General features: G+C 41.2%; 1 protein-coding gene across 2 annotated transcripts in view; it reads right to left on the bottom strand.

The window, feature by feature from the left end:
• Nucleotides 1-24,450, bottom strand: part of atxn10 (ataxin 10) — a 228,157-nt gene that overhangs the window by 165,885 nt on the left and 37,822 nt on the right. The window contains exons 4-5 of one of the 2 annotated variants that reach the window (XM_078220094.1): nucleotides 7,596-7,692; nucleotides 3,006-3,173 (exon numbers count right to left, since the gene is read on the bottom strand). In XM_078220094.1, coding sequence (XP_078076220.1) covers nucleotides 3,006-3,173; nucleotides 7,596-7,692 — 265 coding nt within the window. The remainder of the gene's footprint in view (nucleotides 1-3,005; nucleotides 3,174-7,595; nucleotides 7,693-24,450) is intronic. The other variant, XM_078220095.1, reaches the window with a different exon arrangement.

Raw genomic sequence — 24,450 nt, 5'->3', positions numbered from 1 at the left:
AGGGAGAAGCCCAGGGAGAGAGTGTGACCACACGACACATGGAGCCCGGGGAGAGCGAGGAAGCGGGGGGGGGGGGGGGCAGCGGCAGCAGGAGTGAGAGACCATTGGGTTCAAAGAGAGAGAGAGAAGGGGAGTGTATGTGCGGTAGGGAAGGAGGGTGAATGGGTGATGGGGGGGCTGTGTGTGGTGTGCATGTATGAGACCCCATAGGGGCTGCACGTGGATAAATGGTTGGCTCACTCCCAGTCTCCAGATACTCAGTCTCTCTTCCACACCCCCCCTCCCCCTTCCTCACGCACCAACACACACTCTCATCCACTCTACCCGTGGGTGAGGGTGAGTAAACAATGAAACTCGGAGTGAGCTGGACATGCTCTTCATTCACAAACTTTATTTTGAAATTCAGGCATCTTTCCAAAATCTACTCATTGGCCCCTTGAGTGAGAAAGGTTGGGTAAGCCCAGAATAAATGAACATTCATCTGAAAATAAATCATAGAAATCACAGAAAATCATAGAAACCCTACAGTGCAGGAGACCATTTGGCCCATCGAGCCAGCACCAACAACAATCCCACCCCAAGCCCTATCCCCACACATTTACCATGCTAATTCCTCTAATTACACATCCTGGAGCACTATGGGCAATTTGCACGGCCAATCAACCTAACCCGCACATCTTTGGACTGTGGGAGGAAACCCACGCATACAAGGGGAGAATGTGCAAACTCCACACAGTGAACCAAGTTGGGAATCGAACCTGAGTCCCTGGAGTACCGTCATACCGTCCACTGGTAGCTCAATGCAATGAAATCAACAAATTAACAAAATCATGATAAGAGAACTCTACCAATATATTTGGTAGACAAGTCATGCCACATTTTGGAGTGGATCATTTCCCAGATTTGGTAAAATATATACCTTGTACCAATTAAGAACTATACAAGGATTTGAGAAATTGCTGGCCACGGTGGCACAGTGGCTAGCACTGCTGCCTCACAGCACCAGGGACCCGGGTTCGATTCCTGGCTTGGGTCACTGGCTGTGCAGAATCGGCACATTCTCCGTCTGTGCGTCGGTTTCCTCCGGGAGCGCCGGTTACCTCCCACAGTCCAAAAGACGTGCTGGTAAGGTGCATTGGCCATGGGAAATTTTTCTTTGGTGTACCCAAACAGGTGCCAGAGTGTGGCGACTTGGGGATTTTCACAGTAACTTCATTGTGGTGTTAATGTAAGCCTACTTGTGACACTAATAAATAAATAAACTTTAAAATAACTGGCTAGCAGCAAATTCTGGAATTTACGAAGTCTGTACATAAAAGTAATAGAGGGTAAGGCAATATGTAACAACAAATCATTTTTTCTACTGAATGTCAATTGTCAGAGTTAGTGCCCTGTAGGTTCAAGTCCCACTTCAAGACTTGATCATGTACATCAAGGCTGACAATGCAGTGCAGTACTGAGAGAGTATGGCACTGTCAGAGGTGCTGCTTTCCAGATGAGGCGCTAAACTGAATCCCTGGTTGCCTGCTCAGGTGATGTTAAAAATTCAAAGAACAGGAGAGTTATTCCACATATCTTGATCGATATTTACGCCTCAATCAACATAACATAAACAGATTAGCTGGTCATTAACATATTGGTGTTTGTGGGAGCCTGCTGTATTTGCTATTTTAGCATGTATTGCATGAACATGATTAGAATACACAACAGAATATTCTGAGCCCACCCACAATCGAGTAGGAAAGGAAAAGCAGTTGGAAATCAAAAAAATGCACTTGTTTCAAATTGGTAATCTAGAATGCTGATTTTAAAAAATGGCCATACATGTTACTTCATAAATGTGGATATTAAACATTTATAAGAACTATGTGGAATGCCAATAGAACACTTGCATAGCACGGTGGTACAGTGGTTAGCACTACTGCCTCAGCGCAGAGACCAGGGTTTGATTCTAGCCTTAGGTGACTGTGTAGAATTTGCACATTCTCCAAGTGTCTGTGTAGATTTCCTCCGGGTATTCCAGTTTCCTTTCACAGTCCAAAGATGTGCAGATTATGTGGATTGGCCATGCTAAATTGCTCCTTAATGTTCAAACATGTGTAGGTTCGAGGGATTAACGGGATTGGTGTGTGGGGTTGTGGGGATGGGCCTTGGCAGGATGCTCTGTCGGAGAGTCAGTGCGCACTCAGTGGTCTGATTGGCATCCTTCCGCACTGTGGGGATTCTATGAGAACACAACAAAATTTAATCAGAAAATGAAATGCTTGATTATTGTATAGTTTAGATATGGCAGGAAAAGACATTTTCAGTTGGGAACTTGTATTTCCATTCCCGCAATCTCAATAGCACAAAGTCAGAATTGACTTTAGCAGAATTGAAAAACAGAAAGGAAGTTAAAATATCAAAGCTTATGCTTTTCTGGTGGATCAGTTTGCTTATCCAGTAAATAGCCGAGTCATCCACACTGGGAAAGTCTTGGGTTCGATTCCAGTCTTAGCGAGGTTAGCCGTGAGACAATAATTAGCCATGTTTCTGGGAAGGCAAATCAGAAACTATTCGCTGCTGAGGAGAATATTGCCATCCAGTGACTCCTATTTGTAGACAGAACATATTTGTGGGTTTATGTACCATTGAAGTTTTAAATGGATTCAGCTGCGATGCCCTGCACAGTGGTATGTGCCTGTCTGGCCTCAAACTTGGGGAATAGACTTTGCAATGGTTCTAGTAATGACAAATACTAAAGGTGGTGGTGGTGGGGGGGGAGGAATTTCAATTTGAAACTCCAGGTCAATGAATGGCAATACATTCTTTAGAATGATCAAAAGGCCAGTAATGAAACCTGTAAGCATATAAGTTACTGATTAGTGCAAGTAGTCATTAAAAGACAGAGTAAAAAAAAGCAAAGTTACGCTGATGCTCATGCTTTAGGATTATAATTACAAGTCTCAAGTTTTCTTGCTCAAATGATTAAGAGAAATGTTTAAATGTGCTCAAAAAATACATACGCCCAGTCTAGTTCAGTTTCTCTCCCACATATCCTGATGACAGATTCAGCCAATTCAACTCCTTTTGTGTGGCTTAATAGGTCAGCTGTTCTCTCAGCATTCAGGCAGGTGAACAGAACCATGCAGCAATAGGTAACAGCTTTCTTATCTGAATGATTCAGGTAATTCCTTAGGAAAGATTAAAAACAGAAACTTCAGACACTGGTTCAGGAAATCAATCTTAGCTGCATGTCTTTCATGTCAAATGTCACTGTGACAGTAAATGAGACCATGATTTAAAAATAAATAAAAGAAACAGCAAAGAACCAAATATATATTTATTTCAATTAATTAGTTAAATGAATTGAAAAAGACCACCCAAAATTAGTAGAAGAACAACAAGTTCCGAAATTAGAATTTAAAACATTTTTTCTATATTTCTAGAAGAAAATTATTTCTCACCAGGGCCAAGCTGTAAATCCCAAAACAAGGATTTCAGAAGTAACAAGGAAGATATTTTAAAAGGTGGTGAAACAGGAAAGTGAAATATTTTGGGTCTGAAACATTGGAATTTGTTCACTCAAATCTGTTGCCAATTATTAGCAGCTTTGTAAGGTACAGAAACTCAAATAGAAAATGCTTATAGACTTTCAAAAAGTCATCTGACCTATACTCAACAACAAATATCACTACTGAAATGTGCTAAGGTGCTTCGTAAAATGGATAGGGGTGTGAAACACATTGAACAGGAGTTCAGGGAGATGACTAACAGCCCAAAGCAAGAGGTTTTAAAAAGGTTTTTTTGAAGGTGCACGTATTGGATTTAGGAAGAAAATGCCAGATTATAGTGAGCTGATGGCTGCAGGCTCTGCCATCAACAGTGGAGCAGAGAGGATGCATTGTCGGCCAGAAGCTGGAATGACAGACGTATGAAGAACTTGTAGAACCAGGTGTGACGTATTGTAACAAAGAGGAACAGTTCTATCTTGTTTTAATAGAACACCTGTTAATTTGGTCACAAGCTACAAGCCCAGTCTTTGACTTCCATTCACCACAATAATTCTGCAGATAGTATTTTTCAATCAATTATTTTCTCATTCCACTTTTAATACCCTCATCCCCAACAAAACCTTTACATATTCCCACCCTTGTCAATTCCCCTGGTAAGGATCCACCTGCTTTGTTCTTTCAAGTTCAAGGGTCATGGGTGTGAGCATATTTAACACACAACATATTTAGCTATCCATCAATCGAACTATTTGGGCCATGTCATACTACTGAGCCTCTCACCCTTCTGCCAAAATTACCTACCAGTCCAGGATTATCCTGAACAGCAAAGATAAACCCTGGCTCTTTATCCCTCTATGTTGCTCCTGTATGAAGCAAAGGCAGGTGGATAGTGTTGGACACCTGTAAGCTGACAGCAGCGAGCTCGACCTCATCATCAACTCACACCATAACCTTCAAAAAGGGCATTCAGTAAATAGAGCTTTGAGGCAATAAAAAGATGGATAAAGGTGTCCGCAGGTCAGGGGATAAGATGGAGTAATGGCATAAAGATGGAAAAAACATGGTCCACAAAAAGGATAGATATGGGGATAGGTAAATGTGGGGATGCAGCAGGGAGCTGGACTGGTGTCAGAATACATTGGAAACATCTGTTTTTATGGATATTGTACCCAGTAGAAACTATAGAATCGCAGAATGGTTTCAGCACAGGAGGCTGCCACCACTCAGCATACTAGCAAGCAGAATGCCGGAAGATGATGGTCTTTGGTCAATGAGCTACATTCTATGCCAATCTAAGGAATCCTGAAGATTTGTTCTGACATGGCCAGGGGCAGGCTGGTATTCAGTTTAGGGCTTCTCCGAAAACTGAAAGGAGAACCTTTTGACCATCATGTTATGAGGGTGTTGCTGGCTGGGTCAGCATTTTTATTGTGCATCCTAATGCTGCCTTCTTAAAAAGATGCAGTACATGTGGTGTACACCCAAAGCGCTGTTTGGGAGGGAATTCCATTATTTTGACAGTGAAGGAATAGTGCTAAAGTTCCAAGTCAGGATGATGAGTGGCTTGGAGGGGGCCTCCCAGGTTCCAGTGTCATGCAACTGCTTCCGTTGTCCTTTTAGGTTGAAGAGGTCGTAGTTTTGGAAGGTGCTGTTGAAGAAGCCTCTGAGTTGCTGCAGTGCATTGTGTAGATGGTACACACTACTGCCAATGTGCACCTGTGATGGACGAAGTGGATTTTAAAGGTGGTGGATGGGGCGTCAATCAAATGGGTTAACATAGAAACATAGAAAATAAAAGTAGAAGTAGGCCATTCAGCCGTCCAAGTCTGCTCCGCCACAGATTTTGATCAAGGCTGATCATTAAATTCAATATCCTGATCCCGCATTCCCCCTATATCTCTTGATCCATTTAGCCCCAAGAGCTATATCTAATTAGCCCTTTAGTACTTTGTCCTGGATGGTGTTCAGCTTCTTGTAGGAGCTGCATTCATCCAGGCAAGTGGAGGTATTCCATTGTACTCCTGACTTGTATCTTGTAGAAGTTAGACAGGCTTTGGAAAGTCAGGAGGTTAGTTACTCTCCACCTGACTCTCCAGTTTCTGACCTGCCCTTGTAGCCTTAGCATTTAAATAACTCATCCAGTTTAGTTTCTGGTAAAGGATATCAACATCCAGGATCTTGATTGTGGTGGATTCAGCCATGGTAATGCCATTGAATATCATGGGGAGATGGTCATTGACTGATGCTCGAGTGGCGCAAATGTTACTTGCCACTTATCATCCCAAGCCTTAATGTGGTCCAGGTCTTACTGCATATGGGCATGGACTGCTTCAGTATCTGATGAGATGTGAATGGTGAACATTGTGCAATCATCGGTGAACATTCCCACTTCTGACCTTATGATGGAGGGACAGTCATTCATGAAGCTGAAGGTGGTTGTGTCTAGGACCCTGCCCTGAGGAACTCCTGCAGTGATGTCTTAGGACTAAGATGATCAATTCTGTGAAGAGCGGACACAAAAGTATAATTGTGGCATGGGATTTTTGGTTGTGTTAAGAAGTTAAAAGGGGAGGTATCTTTGTTGTAGTTTAGAATAATAGTGGTCTCCTAAGCGTTTGGTCAATGTTGCTTTTGTCTGTTACAGTAGAAATCTTAAAACTTGAAATCGTGTAATTACTAAGAATTCAAATATATTTTTAATAGTTATTGGTCTCTAAAGGGATCACAAATTTTATTTTAAGTACATGGGAGCAACAGATCTAAAACTGGTTAAATTTGCATACAAATCTGTTGTATCTCAGCTTGTATTTTGGATCTTCAAAAGTTGGAGATATGATGATTCAGCTATTGCCCATCGCTTGAAAGGGTCGAAATACTTGTACGTGCTTTAATATTCTTGCCTTCACAAAATTTGCTCACCAACTCTGTTGGGAAGTAAAAAACTGCCAGGCTGTTCAAGAGTCGATATATTTTTGTATTCAAAAACAGAAAATGCTGGAAAATCTCAACAGATCTGACAGCATCGTTAGAGAGAGAACAAAGTCAACGTTTCAAGTATGAATCCATACCTGAAATGTTAGCTCTGTTCTCTCTCCACCGATGCTGTCAAACCTGCTGAGAATTTTCAGCATTTTCTGTTTTTGTTTCAGATTCTAGCATCTGCAGCAATTTGCTTTTATATTTTCGTAATCATTATGTATACAGCTGATGCTCTCAAATTGAATTCTCAAAATAAACAATGTATTTATGACATTTAAATCTTAGATTTGCATTAAAAGACTGAATTACAAATTTGAAGTTTGTGAAGTTGACCCATCCCAATTTCAAGGATCAGTTAATTTCTTCCTTCCATAAAATCCCTACAGTGCAGAAGGAGGCCATTTGGCCCATTGGGTCTGTGCTGACTCTCAAAGAGTCTTGTGAGCCGAAAGAGCCTAAAGAATCCCAGGACATCTCCTTGCAGGTACTCCCAGGGAGAAATGTTCTATCAGTGGTTTCACAAGTCAAGTGGAGCATTAAAAAAATGAGAACACTTAAACAGCCCAGTTATTTACATGTTTTCTGTCTCAAATCCATAAGTCCATATATAACATCTCCTTGGTAAAACAACAAAGCATTCTCTCAGTTAACAAAGGAGCTATGTTGGGATGGTGTGCTTTGGGATACTGATGCTGTAGAATGCAAGTTTACTACAGTTGATCATCGAGCTTCTGTACTAAATTTTGGTTAGGTATTAATTAGAAGGAAGGATTAGAAAAGAGAAGAAAAAGAACATCCTGCATAACTGTTTAACACTGTCAACAGCCGCAGAAACAGCATTAGGCAATGCCTCTGAGCAGGTGGCCCATCCATCTTCTCAGCAGGATAATACATGGCCTTGAGGCAAGATAGAAACATGTTACATAGCCACAAAAGGAAAAAAAAGTGAACCGTGCGGAGAACTTGTGCAATGCAATGAATTTGAATTGATTAATTCCTGAGCTCTTTCCTTGGTGCGCAAAACAAAAAAAAATGAAATGGGTTGTTCAATATCCCATAGTGAAACAAAAGCTAGATCAACTGAACGTCTATTTACATAACCATATGTGGTGCAACACTCACAGGAAAAGTTCTGGAAAGGCATTTTTCCACACACTATGCTTTGACTCCTCATTGCCAGCTACAAGGTTTCCAAGGAACTGAAGGCCACATCGAAAAGCTGAACAAAATCAAGAGGACATTTTAGAACAAATTTCTAAAATATAAATATTTTAAAGGAAACATGAATTGTCAATATAACAAATAACTTTCAAGAAGCATTATCAAATATTCAAAAATTTCAAAGATGCATTAGAAATTAGCAAAGTACCATCATTTATAATCAGCACTGATTAAACTGCTGTCAATATGAGAAATGTATTTATCTCAGTTGATGAAACCTTCATCTTATTTGTTCAAAACCAAAAACATATTAATCTCTTTGTTCCTTGGCAATCTTAAAGTCTGTCCAATCAACCAGAATAATTTTTGTTTCTAAAATTTCCTCTTTACTCAACTCTTTGTTCTTCTACCATTAACTGTGGGCTGACGGAGAGAGGGTGCAAGAATGGGTAAAGTGCACCAAGCTTTGGTCATTTCTGCCCTAAAATAAATTACTGGGGAACATTTGAGCATGCCAAGCCTGAATCACTCTCAGATTCAAAACTCAGCATACAGAAGAGGTTCGCAAATCTTTTCTGTGCTCAATTGCCTGTAATAACGGATATATCCATCCTCCTGAACCCTTTAGCCTAACTTCCCAAGTATAGTGTCACTTATCCAAAGGAAAACAGAAATATTTGAATGAGTAAGCAATCAAAATAGCATATTAGCAAGTTTAAAAGTATAGAAACCAGATGACAAATTAATAGAAATCAGGTAACATCACAGAACCTCTAGAGTTCAGGGATGCCATTTTGGAAAACATGTACAAACCATTACTTGCAGTACTGACACTGCTGTTAATAAAAGACCTGAAATTTTCAAATTTGTTCTATTTTCTTCTCCAAAGTAACCTATCTGGCATTTTGAACATTCAAAAATTGGTTAAATATTAGTTTCCAAATTTGGTTTTGTGCATTCGTTTTCTCCAAAAGGGAAAAGGGACAGGGAAGAAGAAGAAAATTAGAGGGAAACTCAGCCACTGTCATTCCTCCACCGTGTTCACAGATTCAGAGTAGTTAACAGTCTATGACAGTTGCCCTGCAGCGGTCCCACAGGTGGAAAACAAAGTCAAACCAATACTAGCCCAAAACAGCCAAGTCTGATGCTGAAATGTCCCTGCTCTACCAACAGAAAAAGGATAATATGGACCTCATACAAAACATGAGAAAGCAGAATTTCCATTGAAAAATCAAACATTAACCGTTATAGTACAAGCTAATACAGCAGGTATCGAAATACACAATAGCTGCAGTATTTCCAATGTTTGCAGGGTTTTTATTAAAGTTCCATGTTTTTTGGAAGACATGGATTGCTTACTATGGATAATTGAATTACTTTTCTGTATCCAAAGAGGATAAATGGCCTCCATGTCGATTAATTATACAGAAAACATCTCTAGGTTAGGACATATTTGGTGAAATTTCTGATCAGCAAGATTCAGCAAATGGGGACTGAGAAACTGGACAATATGCAATTGCACTTAATCACTCTGCGATCCTACACAGTGATTAGGTTTCCTTTAGGTATTTACATCTGTTGAATTCACTTCTGCTCTTTTGGAGCGAGAGGCAAATTATGTGTGCAAATGCATAAGCAACCTCATTGGGTGATGCTCCTGCCACTATTAACCTCAGGTTAAAGTTCCAATTTAAAGGAACCAAAGAAAATCATTTTTCTTTCCTTTTTTATTTAATGGTTAAACATTTTTCCCGACATTTTATGCATTGTGAAAGTAGAAGAATCATCGTTACTAATATCACAAAGAAGCTGACTATACTAAGAGTTAACCACAACTAAAGTCCTTAAAGAATACAAGATTTATAAATTTATAACATCTTAGGTTACACTCTGTTACTCTTGCAATAACTAAAATCTCCACCATGCATCTTTGGCAAGCCATCATTACCCTACTGCTAGGAGATTCTAGTGTATATAATATAAAAGAAACACATGAAATGACTGTTCATAGCCCATGCACAGCCAGCTTCAAGAGTCAGGTCTATATCCTGCCACGCCTGCTTCTAGCAGACCCAAGAATCACCTTGGGTTATTCAAATTTTTTTTTTAGTACTTTTCCAATTCAATCAAATCAAGTCCAATTCAGAGTCTCAACAAGTTGAGACATTTCCGATCCAAGCTGACAAGACAGGGTATGCAACCCCTGTCTTGGGCCTGATCTCCATGAGCCAAGCTGATTGAAGTAGGCGCAGGTCTTCCTCCTCCAAGGTTTGATCTCATTTGCATCTTAGCCAAAAGGCCGAGATGCCGCTTTTAAAAATTGCTTCATATGAAAATGAAGCTTAAACGTAACTTAATGACCTCAACCAAGTGCAGCATCCGCATAACTACACTTGATCTTAGCCAAAAGGCCGGGCTTGATTATTCAAATATCATATTAAAATCAAGTCACAAAACACACTAAGAGTTGATCACTTGTACAATAAAATATGAAGTGCCCAAATCAGATATGAGCACAATTACTGTAATGTTCAAAGTACTTTAAGGTTAGGGTGTTGCAATATCATAAGTTCAAATAGGCTCCCAGAAAGGGCTGAACAATGTCTGTTGACATGTTTGAATGTGACAGATTTGCATGCAAAGAGAATATAGGTTTCCTTCAGAAATTATATACAACTGATATTGGCAGCATGTCTTGTATAAATTATGCAAATTAAGATCATCTCTGCCATCCTTCCCTCAAGTTTCTCGTGTTCCTTTTAACCCTTGCATGATAAGTAATTTTATCCTTTCAACACACTGTTGACTTCTTCCTGGGGGAGTCTTACAGACACCTGTCATTCTACAGTCCCTCTTTAAATTGAGATCATTCAGAAACAAACACTGTTGGCAGCCTATTGAACTGAACAGGACACCACTGCAAGCCCAATCCTGCCCTTGTACACAGGACTTACTTGTCGGTGATTAAAAGTAGGAACACTAGTTGATTTTCATCTCCCAGCAATGATACAGCCAAAATGTGTCATTTCTTCAAATTATATCAGTACTTCTAGTAAGTTATATTTAAAAGGAAATTAATATTCTTTTTTCAATTAACTTTCTCATGCATTGTTGAGAAAAGTACTGGCACATACTTGATAGACTGAATGACCTGTTCCTGCACTGTGTATCGCTTAATAACTGCAGTTGTTGCTTTGAATGGAAAGAGGCTTTCTTGGTTTCAAATTTTACTTGAAATTTACTTGAAAGTACCTTGAATATTTATGTAATTATGTAATTAATCTCATTGTGGTAGTTTGCATTTGCTTAAGTCTTTTCATGTAACATTCATTCAGAGACCTTGCCATCTTCATTATTTTGAATCATACACAAAATATTACTGCAACTGGTTTGCTTGGATTATGGTTTGTCTAGTCACTTGAACCCATATTGCAACAGCTGAGAAATAAAAGTTATATTGTCTTCAGCATTTTTTTAAAACTACAGTAAATAAAAATAATTATAGTTCATGGATTTCAAGTAATTTAGTGCACTTGTTATTGCTTCAAAATCGCCCGTTTCCAATGATTAAACCTAAAACATGTGGTGTTTTCTACTGATCAGTGGAGTACAAATCCTTCTAATAAAACTACCCTATAACAAAACCACTAAACCTCAATTCAATGGCTAGAGGAACGCCAAAAAAGATGATCTGATGTGGATAGATGTTTATCCTACATTTGTAGATAATTTAGCCAAATCCAGTGATTCAGCTTGCTGGCTGGCCGAAGGCATACATTTCTAGTGGGATTGGTATTTTGAGAAAATAAAATTCTGGGAACTACAGCTAGTTAGGCACAGGATTTGAGCACAAATCCAGAAAACAGGAAATGGAAGGCAGAATATTAGTAAGTGAGCATGGAAGGCAGAGGAAACAAACACTAGAAAATAGATAAAGGATTTGTTCACTGACAAGTATATGTAAATATAAAGAAACTCATGAATAAGGCAGGTGAACTGAGGACACAGAGAATGATATCATAGAAATCATAGAAACCCTACAGCACAGAAAGAGGCCATTCGGCCCATCGAGTCTGCACTGACCACAATCCCACCCATATCCTACCCCCCTATCCCTACATATTTATCCACTAATCCCTCTAACCTACACATCTCAGGACACTAAGGGCAATTTTAGCATGGCCAATCAACCTAACCCGCACATCTTTGGACTGTGGGAGGAAACCGGAGCACCCGGAGGAAACCCATGCAGACACGAGGAGAACGTGCAAACTCCACACAGACAGTGACCCAAGCCGGGAATCAAACCCAGGTCCCTGGAGCTGTGAAGCAGCAGTGCTAACCACTGTGCTACTGTGCCGCCCATAGCTATTGCTCAAACATGGTTTAAAGGCGAGCAGGATGCCAACTCAATATCCCAAATTACAGGGTTTTGTGGCAGGATAGAGAGGAATAAAAAATATGGAAAAGGGGCCGTAACATTGGTTAAAAAAGCAATCACAGCCGTGAGCAGGAGTGATATGCTAGAAGGATCTTTATCATATGAATGGAAGAAATGGGAGCTGGAGTAGATCAGTTGGCGTTTCAAGCCTGCTCAGTCATTAAACAAGATTGTGAATGATCATCTACTTTGACTCTACTTCCTGCATTATCTTTATCTATCAACTTCTATCTTTAATATACTCAATAACCGAACACCCACAGCCGTCTTGGTTTGACAATTGCAAAGATTCACAACCATTTGAGTGAAAAATAATTCTTATCTCAATCCTAAACGGTTGACCCCGTATTTTTGACAGGCCAGTCAGCATAACTTTGGTGGTAGGCAAATTATTTGAAAAAAATCCGAGGGGCAGTATACATTAGCATTTAGGCAGACAACATGGATTTGTTGAGGGAAGGTTGCATTGAATTTGAGTTTTTTTTTTGAGGGCAGTACAAGGAGAATTGATAAGTGCACACATTTGATGCAGCCAATATGAATTTTAGCAACCCTTTCGACAACGTCCCACCATGCAGACCGATCAATAAATTGAAAGCCAATAGAATCCAAAGGAAAGTGGCAAGTTGCATCCAAAAGTAGCTCAGTAGTAGGGAGCAAAGGGAAATGGCTGAAAGTGTTTTTTGTGACTTGAAGGCTGCTTCCAGTGGAGTTCCACAGGGCTCAGCAATGTTTTTCATGGTATGCATTGATGAATGATTATGATACAAAAATTGGTAATGTGGCTGATACCGAGGAAGAAAGTTGCAGATTGCAAGAAGATATCAAGTGCCAGTCAGGTGGGCAGAAAAGTTTCAAATGAAACGCAAGGTAATGCATTAGGAAAAATAAGTCAAGGGAATAGTAGGAAACTAAGTATAGAGAAACACAGGGACCTTGGAGCACATGTCCACCGATTCTTGAAGGTAGCAAGACAGGTAAAGGTAGTTAAGAAGCCACTCTGGATACTTCGCCTTAGTATCCGAGGCACAGAACACAAGAGCTCATGGGGTTATGCTAGAATTGTATAAAGCATTAGTTAGGCCACAGCTAAAGTATGGTGTACAGCTCTGGTCTCTGAATTACAGGAATGATGTGATTACACTAGAGAGGGTATAGTTGTTGCCAGGGATGGTATATTTTAACCATAAGAAAATATTGGATATACTGAGATGATGTTCTTTGGAAAAGAGAAGGGTTAAGGGAGATTTAATTGCAGTGTGTACAATTATAAAGGATCTAGATAGTATGGATCGGAAAGACTTATTTCCGTTAGCAGTCAATAACCAGGTGCACTGTAATTTTAAAGTAACTAATGGAAGGATTAGAGGAGATACTGTTTCACCCAGAGGGTGGAGGGGATATGGAACTCATTGCCTGTGCTTTCAAACTGCATTCCCAACAACAAACTTTTTCTGAAGTCTATTAGGTTATTCTCAAATTTAAATAATACATTTTCTTTCCAAGACAAGGTTAAGTTGATCTCCAATAGAGTGAAAGGACTATGACAGGTTTCCATCAGGGCTGACTTAAATTAGCAATCATCTCAGGTATTGTATCAAAGATAGTGAGAGGTTCTAGACCCTCATGACAACTGCCCAGTTTTTGTTTTGCGCGTAAATAGCCGTTGTGGTTTGTTCAAGAAAATTCCTGAGATTCGAGCTATGAGCAATGTGGTTTACTTCATTCATAAGGGAATAAATCAGCAAAACAAACTAAGCTTATAGAAGGGGCATGAACTGGGTGGTGGTGGTAATTCTTGCTCCTTTTGCAAGGGGAAGTAGGGCGTGTCGTAAAAACTCGTTAAACTAAATTTCAGGGTGATTCAAAAACATTGAACCAACGATGTCGATAATCTACTTCATTTCACAACCACTAACTAACTGCTACCCAAAGTAATACCAGCAGCAGTACAATTTCCCATAAAAGAAATCTCGTCTCATAGGTCGAAAGAGGCTCAAATAGTGTGCAAATTAACATACTAAACACTAAACTGAGATACCAAATGGAATCAAGGGCATCTCAAATGGGCATAGTTCTCAAATAGCTTCTAAGATAGCAGCAGAAGATTCCAGAACAATAACTTGCTTTTATACAGATTCTTTAATATAATAAAACATCCAAGGCACTTCACAGGAGTGTTATTAATCAAAAATTAACACCAAGCCACAGACGGTATATTAAAGCAGATGGTGAAAGCTTGGTTAACAATGTAGATTTTAAAGAATGCCTTCAAAGAACAGAGAAAGAAACAGAGGCAGAGAGGTTTACACAGGCATGCCAGAGCTTCTGATTTCAGCATGCAGTAATGGAGCGGTTAAGTCAAGAATATTTAAGAGGCCAGAACGGGAGGAGCGCAGATAACTCACAGGGTTTTAAGGTTGCAGGAGGATTCAGAGAAGGGAACCAGGGAGAGATTTTAAAATTGAGGCTTCGCTTAACCAATCATTAACCAATGGTCAATGAAAGCCATTGAGCGACAGGTGTGCGAGATGAAAATGACTTGGTGCAACACAAACAACAGCTTTTGGATGAACTTAAGCTTCTGGAGGGTGGAACATGGGAGACCAGTCAGTAGTGCATGAGAATAATCAAGTCCATGGGCCATAAACACGGGTGAAGGTTTCCAGAAAGGAGTTCGTGCAGGAGCAGAGCCAGACGCCACTATGGAGGTGAAGATAGGACAACTTAATGATGGTGCAGATATGTGGTCAGGCTCTCATCTTGGGGTGGTTGCAAGCAATATGGATCAGACACAGACAGTTAACAGAGAGAAGAATGGAGTCAGTGCTTAGCGAACAGAATTAGTGGGTAGGTACAAACAATAATGGCTTCAGTCTTCTCGGTATTTAGTTGGTGAAAATTTCTGCTCATTCAGTACTGGATGGCTGATATGCAGTGTGTCAATTCTGAGGCAGTGTAGGGTCAAGAAGGTGTTGCTGAGGTAGAGCTGACTGTCATCAGCGTCCATGTGGAGAATTTGACATTAGTAAGTTATGAAAGTCTGAAATAACTAAGTTCGAAGCAACTTGCAGCAATTTCAAACAGGTGATAATGATACTACAATCTATGCAGTGCTAACCAACACAGCAGAACATCCTTTTCTTAATTATGGAATTACTCTTGAACACCCTGCAGATACACACCATGACTACTGAGGACAGGAAACTCTGGTTTAACAGACACAATGCTTCAATACTTGGGGCATTAAATGGAATGGCCCCAGGTTCCAATAAAAGTTTAGGCGTTCATTTGTGAAATCCCTCCTTCCTCTGCTCATTGCCATGAGGATTGTAATCATAGAATCCCCACAGTGCGGGAGGAGGGCGTTTGCTCCATTGAGTTTGCACTGACTTTCCAACACAGCATCTTACCCCTGCCCTATCCCTGTAACCCCAAACATTTACCTCGCTAATCCCTCTAATCTGCACATTTTAGGACACAAGTGGGGCAATTTAACATGACCAATCCACCTAACCTGCACATCTTTGGACTGTGGGAGAAAACGCACGCAGACTCAGGGAGAACGTGCAAACTTTATATCGTCACTCAAAGCTGGAATCAAACCTGGGCCTCTGGCATTGTGAGGCAATAGTGAGAGCCACTGTGCCATCCTGCTAGTATTCAAAGAATGAGGACACATTTAGGATCTTTTATCGATCTTCTTGATTAAACAAGATCCTGGCTTGTCGCCAATTTTCTTTCTGTAATGTTCTAACTATGAACCGTGGTGCACGAAGGTTGTGATGAACCTGGTGAATAAGAAAAGAGAGGCGTACAGAAGGTTCAGAGAGCTAGGAGGTGTTAAGGATTTAGAGGAGTATACGGGATGTAGGAAGGAGCTTAAGAAGGAAATTAGGAGAGCGAGAAGGGGTCATGAGAAGGCCTTGGCGGGTAAGATTAAGGAGAATCCCAAGGCTTTCTACAAATATGTCAAGAGTAAAAGGATGAGATGTGAAGGCATAGGACCCTTAAAAGGTGAAGGGGGAAAAGTTTGTGCGGAACCGTTAGAAATGGCGGAGCTGCTTAATGAATACTTTACCTCGGTATTCACGGTGGAAAGGGATCTGGGTGGTTGTACTGCTGGTTTGCGGTGGACAGAAAGGATCGAGCATGTGGACATAAAGAAAGAGGATGTGTTGGAACTATTGAATGGCATCAAGGTTGGTAAGTCGCCGGGACCGGATGGGATGTACCCCAGGTTACTGTGGAAGGCGAGGGAGGAGATTGCGGAGCCTTTGGCGATGATCTTTGCATCGTCGATGGAGACGGGAGAGGTTCCGGAGGATTGGAGGATTGCAGATGTGGTCCCTATATTCAAGAAAGGGAACAGGGACAGCCCGGGAAATTACCGACCGGTGAGTCTAACCTCAGTGGTTGGTAAGTTGATGGAGAGGATCCTGAGAGACAGGATTTATGATCATCTAGAGAAGTTTAGTATGATCAAAAGTAGTCAGCACGGCTTTGTCAAGGGCAGGTCGTGCCTTACGAGCCTGGTTGAGTTCTTTGAAAATGTGACCAAACACATTGACGAAGGAAGAGCGGTGGATGTGGTCTATATGGACTTCAGCAAGGCGTTCGATAAGGTCCCCCATGCAAGACTTCTTGAGAAAGTGAGAGGGCATGGGATCCAAGGGGCTGTTGCCTTGTGGATCCAGAACTGGCTTGCCTGCAGAAGGCAGAGAGTGGCTGTGGAGGGGTCTTTCTCTGCATGGAGGTCAGTGACCAGTGGAGTGCCCCAGGGATCTGTTCTGGGACCCTTGCTGTTTGTCATTTTCATAAATGACCTGGATGAGGAAGTGGAGGGATGGGTTGGTAAGTTTGCTGACGACACCAAGGTAGGTGGTGTTGTGGATAGTTTGGAGGGATGTCAGAAGTTGCAGCGAGACATAGATAGAATGCAAGACTGGGCGGAGAAGTGGCAGATGGACTTCAACCCGGATAAGTGTGTGGTGATCCATTTTGGCAGATCCAATGGGATGAAGCAGCAGTATAATATGAAGGGTACCATTCTTAGCAGTGTAGAGGATCAGAAGGACCTTGGGGTCCGGGTCCATAGGACTCTTAAATCGGCCTCGCAGGTGGAGGATGCGGTCAAGAAGGCGTACGGCGTACTGGCCTTCATTAATCGAGGGATTGAGTTTAGGAGTCGGGAGATAATGCTGCAGCTTTATAGGACCCTGGTTAGACCCCACTTGGAGTACTGCGCGCAGTTCTGGTCACCTCATTACAGGAAAGATGTTGAAGCCATTGAAAGAGTGCAGAGGAGATTTACAAGGATGTTGCCTGGATTGGGGGGCATGCCTTATGAGGATAGGTTGAGGGAGCTTGGTCTCTTCTCCCTGGAGAGACGAAGGATGAGAGGTGACCTGATAGAGGTTTACAAGATGTTGAGAGGTCTGGATAGGGTAGACTCTCAGAGGCTATTTCCAAGGGCTGAAATGGTTGCTACGAGAGGACACAGGTTTAAGGTGCTGGGGGGTAGGTACAGAGGAGATGTCAGGGGTAAGTTTTTCACTCAGAGGGTGGTGGGTGAGTGGAATCGGCTGACGTCGGTGGTGGTGGAGGCAAACTCGTTGGGGTCTTTTAAGAGACTTCTGGATGAGTACATGGGATTTAATGGGATTGAGGGCTATAGATAGGCCTAGAGGTGGGGATGTGATCGGCGCAACTTGTGGGCCGAAGGGCCTGTTTGTGCTGTGGCTTTCTATGTTCTATGTTCGGGTTGTGGGTTTTGAATAAAAACAAAAGCTGTGGTTTGCACACACAGATACAAATTAACAACAAGATTTATTCTCGCGGCTTTTACCTGTACAGAGAATTACACTGAAAGTAAAATCAGGAGCCTCTGAAATCCTAATATTACCATGAAATCATGTGTTTAGCTCTTAAAGCAACCATATAACCCTTTACATATATAACATCGCTCCCTCTTTACTTCTGTGGTCTTGCATGGGATTCTTCCATACAGGTTTGTTGCTTTCTGAGTTCTGTCTTAGACTGTGCACTCAGGACTACATACTTTATCTGCAGAAGGTGTCAACTCCCCAGTCCTTCGTTGATCTTTTTCTCTGTCAAGCAACTTAGTTTACAATGCTTGCAGGTACTGTCATTGCAATATAACAGTCATAGGCCTTGACAGTTCTTGCACAATCTCGGTTTGACACTTGTGAAGGAAATGGTTGTGATATTCTATTTCTGGTACTTAGGTCCTGTGATAAAGTTTTTCAATCGACCATGTTATTATATTGGTTCTTGTGCATTACTATTAGTGTAGACAGTTCAACAATCTTGTTCTGGCATGTAATCTCAGTTCCCTTCTCTGCCTGAATTTCTGTTTTGTCTAGTGCTCTCTGGCACATCTTCCCCAGCTGAGTGGTTTCATTTACCAATCTCTTCCTTTCAGCTTCTGCACCAACCAATCTTCTGCTTGAACCTGAGCAGTTGTTTATTTAATGCACCTACTTTCGCAATCCATTCAGTTTATCCATTGCAGAATTTCTTCCAGGGTGAATTCATCATTCTCTCCTAACAACATTTCTCACTTATCTCAAAACCGATAGTATCTATGCATAGGGTTTCCTTGGCTCTTCTCGAGTTCCATGCTATGATCTCTATTGCTGTGTTCTGCTTGTGCTTTTTCTCTCAATCCCTTTTACCTTTTATTCACATCTTCATGTTCCAACTCCACTTCCTTCACTGCTTGCTAGTGAATGTTGTACTGTTTCTTACTGGCCCTAATACTTTTCCTAGTTATTTCCACCTTTTTCATAATGCTAGCTTCTTTTAACTTAGCTTTGACATAGCTGGGCAACTTCTCATTTCGATTACAGGTCACAAACTTTTACCTAATTTTCTATTTGTTGTAGTTCTTGGTTTAGTTTATCCGCCTCTTTTTTTTGTTCTCTTTCTGCTATGGCTTGTTTTACTTTTTGACTGATTACCACTTTATTGTTTGCTTGTAGTTTATTGCTAAAACTTTCAAGGAACTTCACATTACTACACAAAAGGATGCAACACAACGGAGTCTCGCTTTCAACTCTTCATTTAGTCATCTGGGGTCTTCTATTGCATCCCCCCCACCCCAATCCTGGGGTCTTCCATTGCCCCCCCTCCTCCTTCCCTCCTGGGGCCTTCTGTTGCCCCCTTGGGGCATCTATTACACCCCACTCCCCCCACCCATGGGCCTTTGATGCCCCACCTCCTCCTGGGGCCTTCCATTGCCCTCCTCCTGGAGTGCCTTCTTTCGGGGGGGGTTTTCAGTGCCTACCTGGAGTCTTTTGCTGCCTCCCTTCTGGCTTTCCCTTCTCCAGGGTTTCTCAGTATGCCTTTTCAAGGAACTTTTACTGCTTACTCGTTGTCTCTTGAGGGCTTATTGTCTCCTCTGAGTTCCAGCATTGCCTCTTTCTTGAGGTCTTAATTGCCTCCTTTGAGGTTGTGCGTTGCATACAGGCCCCCTTTTTTTTTTAGAAAGAAAAAGAATTGCCCCCCCTTTTTAGAGTTACCCTTGATCTGGGGTGCCCTCTGATTTTCCTGTCTCTTGTCCTTTGCTCCTTCTTGTGGTTGTTTCATTAAATAATGTACAAATTTAAATGCATTACTGCTTTAAGACTGTCAATTTTTCTTCAACTGCTACAGCTGCTGTTTCTTTGTGTTTTTTAAAAATTCATTCATGGGACATGGGCATCATTGGCTAACCAGCATTTATTGCCCATCCCTTGTTGCTGTTGGAGGGCAGTTGAGAGTCAACCACATTGCTGTGGCTCTGGAGTCACATGTTGGCCAGACCAGGTAAGGACGGCACATTTCCTTCCTTAAAAGGACATTTGTGAACAATATAGGTTTTTCCGACAATTAACAATGGTTTAATGGTCATCAGTAGATTTTCAATTCCAGATTTTTTTAAATTGCATTCAAATTCCACCATCTGCCATGGCGGGATTTGAACCCAACTCCCCAGAATATTAGCTCAATTTCTAGATTAATAGTCCACTAGGACATCATCTCCCCTCCGCTTTCCCGCTCTTTTGCAGTTTGGGCAGGAAATTTCAACTCTTCCTTTTTGGATGCTTTGCATACTGTGTAATTTCTCTTTCTTAGCTGGTGGAAGACCTCTTCAATGATTTCTGCTGTTTTCTTGATGTTCCCTGGCTTCTGGGAGAGTCTGTTTTTTTTTCTCTAAACGTGCCATTCTTTTTGTTAATTTCACTTAGAGATTAATGCGCTCCTTCAGGACCGTTATCTTCTTTTACATTTTTTAAACTTGTTTTCTTTTTTTTCAAGCAGCTGAAGAACTTTTGTTCCCAAAACGACCAATGTTCACTGGGATGATCCCATTCCTGCAGGCTTTGTTCACATTGGGAGATGTACAATTTCAGCTTTTCACTTTCCCACGCTATTGGCACAAGCCTTGCAGTTCTTTGAGACCTTTTCTCTTTCTTTTGCTGAACTTGTTAAACTGCAGCCATTACCTGCCTTTTTAAATCTGTAACCCACCTTTCTTCCAGCTGGTATATCTTCCTTTTATTTCAAATAGAAAATTGGCACAGGATGATTGTAGTTCTAGGCTGCCATTGAGCAGGGACTTCAGTCCTTACATCCTTATAACATGGCTTCTAGATGATTCTGCCTGAGAGTGAACACCACCCTCAGGTGTGATCACTCACTCTTAGTTTCCATTGGTCCCTCAAGGCGGGTGACTGTCTTAAGAAGGCAGACACCACATACACAACACTCAGATACCTGTACAAATCTTATTTTTCAGAGTTTAGTGGACTGTACTTGGATTTTCACCTCCTGTAGTGATTCTGCTTTAGTGCATGGCACTTCACTTTAGATGAATTTTCCGTCAATACAGTTTTGGTTGAGGCTTAAAACTTGGTATGTTTCCTCCTGCTTAAAAGTTGTTAACTTTGCAGGAGTTTCATTGCTATTCCCCTTGTTTTGGGGTAGATTACCTTCCCTTTCTCCTTTACACATCTGATTCCTATGGTGGGTGTGGATTAAGTTGAGTTTAAGTTTTCATTGAACTAGGGTTGATCCCCAGTCTTGATGGTAATGGTAGAGTGGGGATATGCTGAACCATGAGGTTGCAGATTGTGATTGAAAACAGCTCTGCCACTGCTGATGGCCCACAGTGCCTCATAGATGCCCATGTTGAGTCACTAGGTCTGTTCAAAATCTATGCTGTATGGTGATAATGCCACACAACACAATGGAGGACATCCTTAATGTGAAGATGGGGCTTTGTCTTCAAAAGGAGTGTGCCGTGGTCACTGCTACTAATACTGTCATGGACAGATGCCCCTGCAACAAGTGTATCAGTAGAATTCCCAAGTCTGGCTGAGAATAAGACAGACTAGGATGCTTTGGTGGAGACTGTTTAATGCTTATCAAAGAGCTTACTTCTTCACTCTCACCTGACACCCAATGCTGGCTGAGTGTTAAAATTAGTATAATTAACTAATCAATACCCAACATGTGCACACATTAATACTTTACTATTAAACATCCAGCAACAGAACTATTGTACGGGATGGTTTTCTGGACCAATATATTGAGCAACCAACTAGAAAACAGGCCATTCTAGACTGGGTATTGTATAATGAGAAAGAAATAATTGGCAACCTAGTTGTGCGAGACCTCTTTGGGCTGAGCAACCATAATATGATAGAATTTTTCATCAAAATAGAGAATGACGTAGTTGACTCTAAGACTAGGATCCAGAATCTAAATAAAGAAAACTACGATTATGAGGCACGAGTTGGCAATGATGGGTTGGGAAAAGTTACTTAAAGGGATGATGGTGGATACACAAAGGCAAACATTCAAAGAGCACATGGGTGAACTGTAGGAATTGTACACTCCAGCCCGGCGCAAAATTAAAACAGGAAAGGTGGCCAAACCATGGCTTTCAAGGGAAATTAGAAATAACATTAAATCTAAGAAAGAGGCATACAAATTGGCCAGAAAAAAACAGCAGACCTGAGGATTGGGAGCAGTTCAGAATTCAGCAAAGGAGGACAAAGGAAATAGAGTATGAGAGTAAGCTTGTGGGGAACATAAAAAATTGACTATAAAACTTCCTATGGTATGTGAAGAGAAAAAGATTGGTGAAGACAAATGTAGGTCCCTTACAGTCAGCAACCGGGGAATTTATAATGGGGAACAAAGAAATGGCTAACCAACTAAATACATACTTGTCTTCACAAAACAGGACACAGATAATCTACCAGGAATGTTGCAGAGAACAGGTGAGAGGGAGGAATTGAAGGAAATCAGTATTTGTAGAGAAATGTGTTGGGGAAATTATGGGATTGAAGATCGATAAATTCCCCAGAGCCTAATAATCTACATCCCAGAGTACTTAAGGATGTGGCCCTCAAAATCATGGATGCATTGGTGGTCATCTTCCAACATTCTATAGACTCTGGAACAGTTCCTATGGATTAGATGGTAGCTAATGTAACACCTCAATTTGAAAAGAGAGGTAGCGAGAAAACAGGGAATTATAGACCAGTCAGCCTGATATCGGTAGTGGGGAAAATGCTAAGGTCCATTAGAAGATTGAATAGCAGAGCACTTGGGCAGAATCTAACAGAGTGAGCATAGATTTACGAAAGGGGAATCATGCTTGACAAATCTATTGGAATTCTTCGAGGATGTAACTAGTAGAGTTGATGAGGGGGAGCCAGTGGATGTGGTTTATTTCAACAAGGTTCCACACAAGAGATCAACGTGTAAAATTAAAGTGCGCGGGATTGGGGCTATTTTATTGAGATGGATGGAAAACTGGTTGGCAGACAGGAAACAAAGAGCAGGAATAAACAGATCTTTTTCCAAGTGGCAGCCAACAAATAGTGGTGTACCGCAGGGATCAGTACTAGGGCCCCAGCTATTCACAATGTATATTACTTATTTTGATGAGGGAACTAAATGTAATATCTCCAAATTTACAGATCACACATAGCTAGATGGGAGGGTGAGCTATGAGGAGGATGCAGAGATGCTTCAGTATGATTTGGACAAGCTGAGTGAGTGGGCAAATGTATAGCAGATGTAGTATATTATGGATAAAGATGAGGTTATAAATGGCTATAGATTGGGAGAAGGGAATGTGTAATGAGACCTGGATGTCCTTGTATACCAGTAGCTAAAGGTAAGCATGTAAGTGCAACAGGCAGTGAAGGTGGCAAATGGTATGCTAGCCTTCATTGCAAGAGGATTTGAATACAGGAACAGGGATGTCTTGCTGCAGGTATACAGGGCCTTAGCGAGACCACACCTGGAATATTGTGTGCAGTTTTGGTCTCCTTATCTGAGAAAGGGTGTTCTTGCTATGGAGGCAGTGCAGTGAAGGTATACTGAACTGATTCCTGGGACGGCGGGACTGACGTATGAGGAGAGATTGAGTCGGTTAAGATTATATTTACTGCAGTTTAGAAGAATGAGGGGGGGATCTCATAGAAACATATAAAATTCTATGAGGACCAGACAAGGTCGATGCAAGAAGGATGTTCCTGAAGACGGGGAGTCCAGAACCAGGGATCATAGCCTACGATATGGGGTACACCATTTGAGACTGAGATAAGGAGAAATTTCTTCACCCAGAGAGTGGTGAACCTGTGGAATTCTCAACCACAGAAAGCTATTGAGGCCAAAACATTGCTTGTTTTTAAGAAGGAGTTAGATATTGGGGCTTAAGGGATCAAACGATATTTGGGGGGGGGGGGGGGGGGGGAGGGGGGCGCACAATTAGGTTTTGGAGTTGTGTGATCAGCAATGATCATAATGAATGGCGAAGCAGGCTCAAAGGGCTGAATGCCCTGCTGTTGTTCCCATTTTCTATGTTTCTATGAGATTTCCCTATTTTCTTTAAAATAAATTGACATACAAAAAATTATTCATAAGATTGAAAATGATAACACATTATCTTATACAATCAATCTTTAACACACTCCACATCACACCCACCCCACCTGTCTTGAAATAAAATTTAAAAATAAGTTTACAAGATGAAAATTTCATGTTCCCATAATCTATTATAACAAAAGGCAGTCCTCTTTGAGGATATCCAACAAATTATTTGGACAACCATTTCTTGTAAATCAATCCGATAATTAGTGACTTGCATTATCCATTATACATTTGAAATCTCTTTCTTTTCTACTCGCAAGATCAAACCTCAGCCTCTTTTCTGTTAGATTCTTTGTCGAATGAACATTGTCCCAGAGGCACGCCTCCCCAGTTGCCCCTTATATAGGAGTTCCTTTAAAATACTCAGTAAATACATAGCTATAACTGTCACTTTTACCCATGCAAGCGTCTCTGCAGGCA

This window comes from Mustelus asterias, chromosome 9 (genome assembly GCF_964213995.1).
Source record: "Mustelus asterias chromosome 9, sMusAst1.hap1.1, whole genome shotgun sequence".
Taxonomy (NCBI): Eukaryota; Metazoa; Chordata; class Chondrichthyes; order Carcharhiniformes; family Triakidae; genus Mustelus; species Mustelus asterias.
The sequence above is the reverse complement of the archived record's forward strand: the minus strand, read 5'-3'. Positions and strand labels throughout refer to the sequence as shown.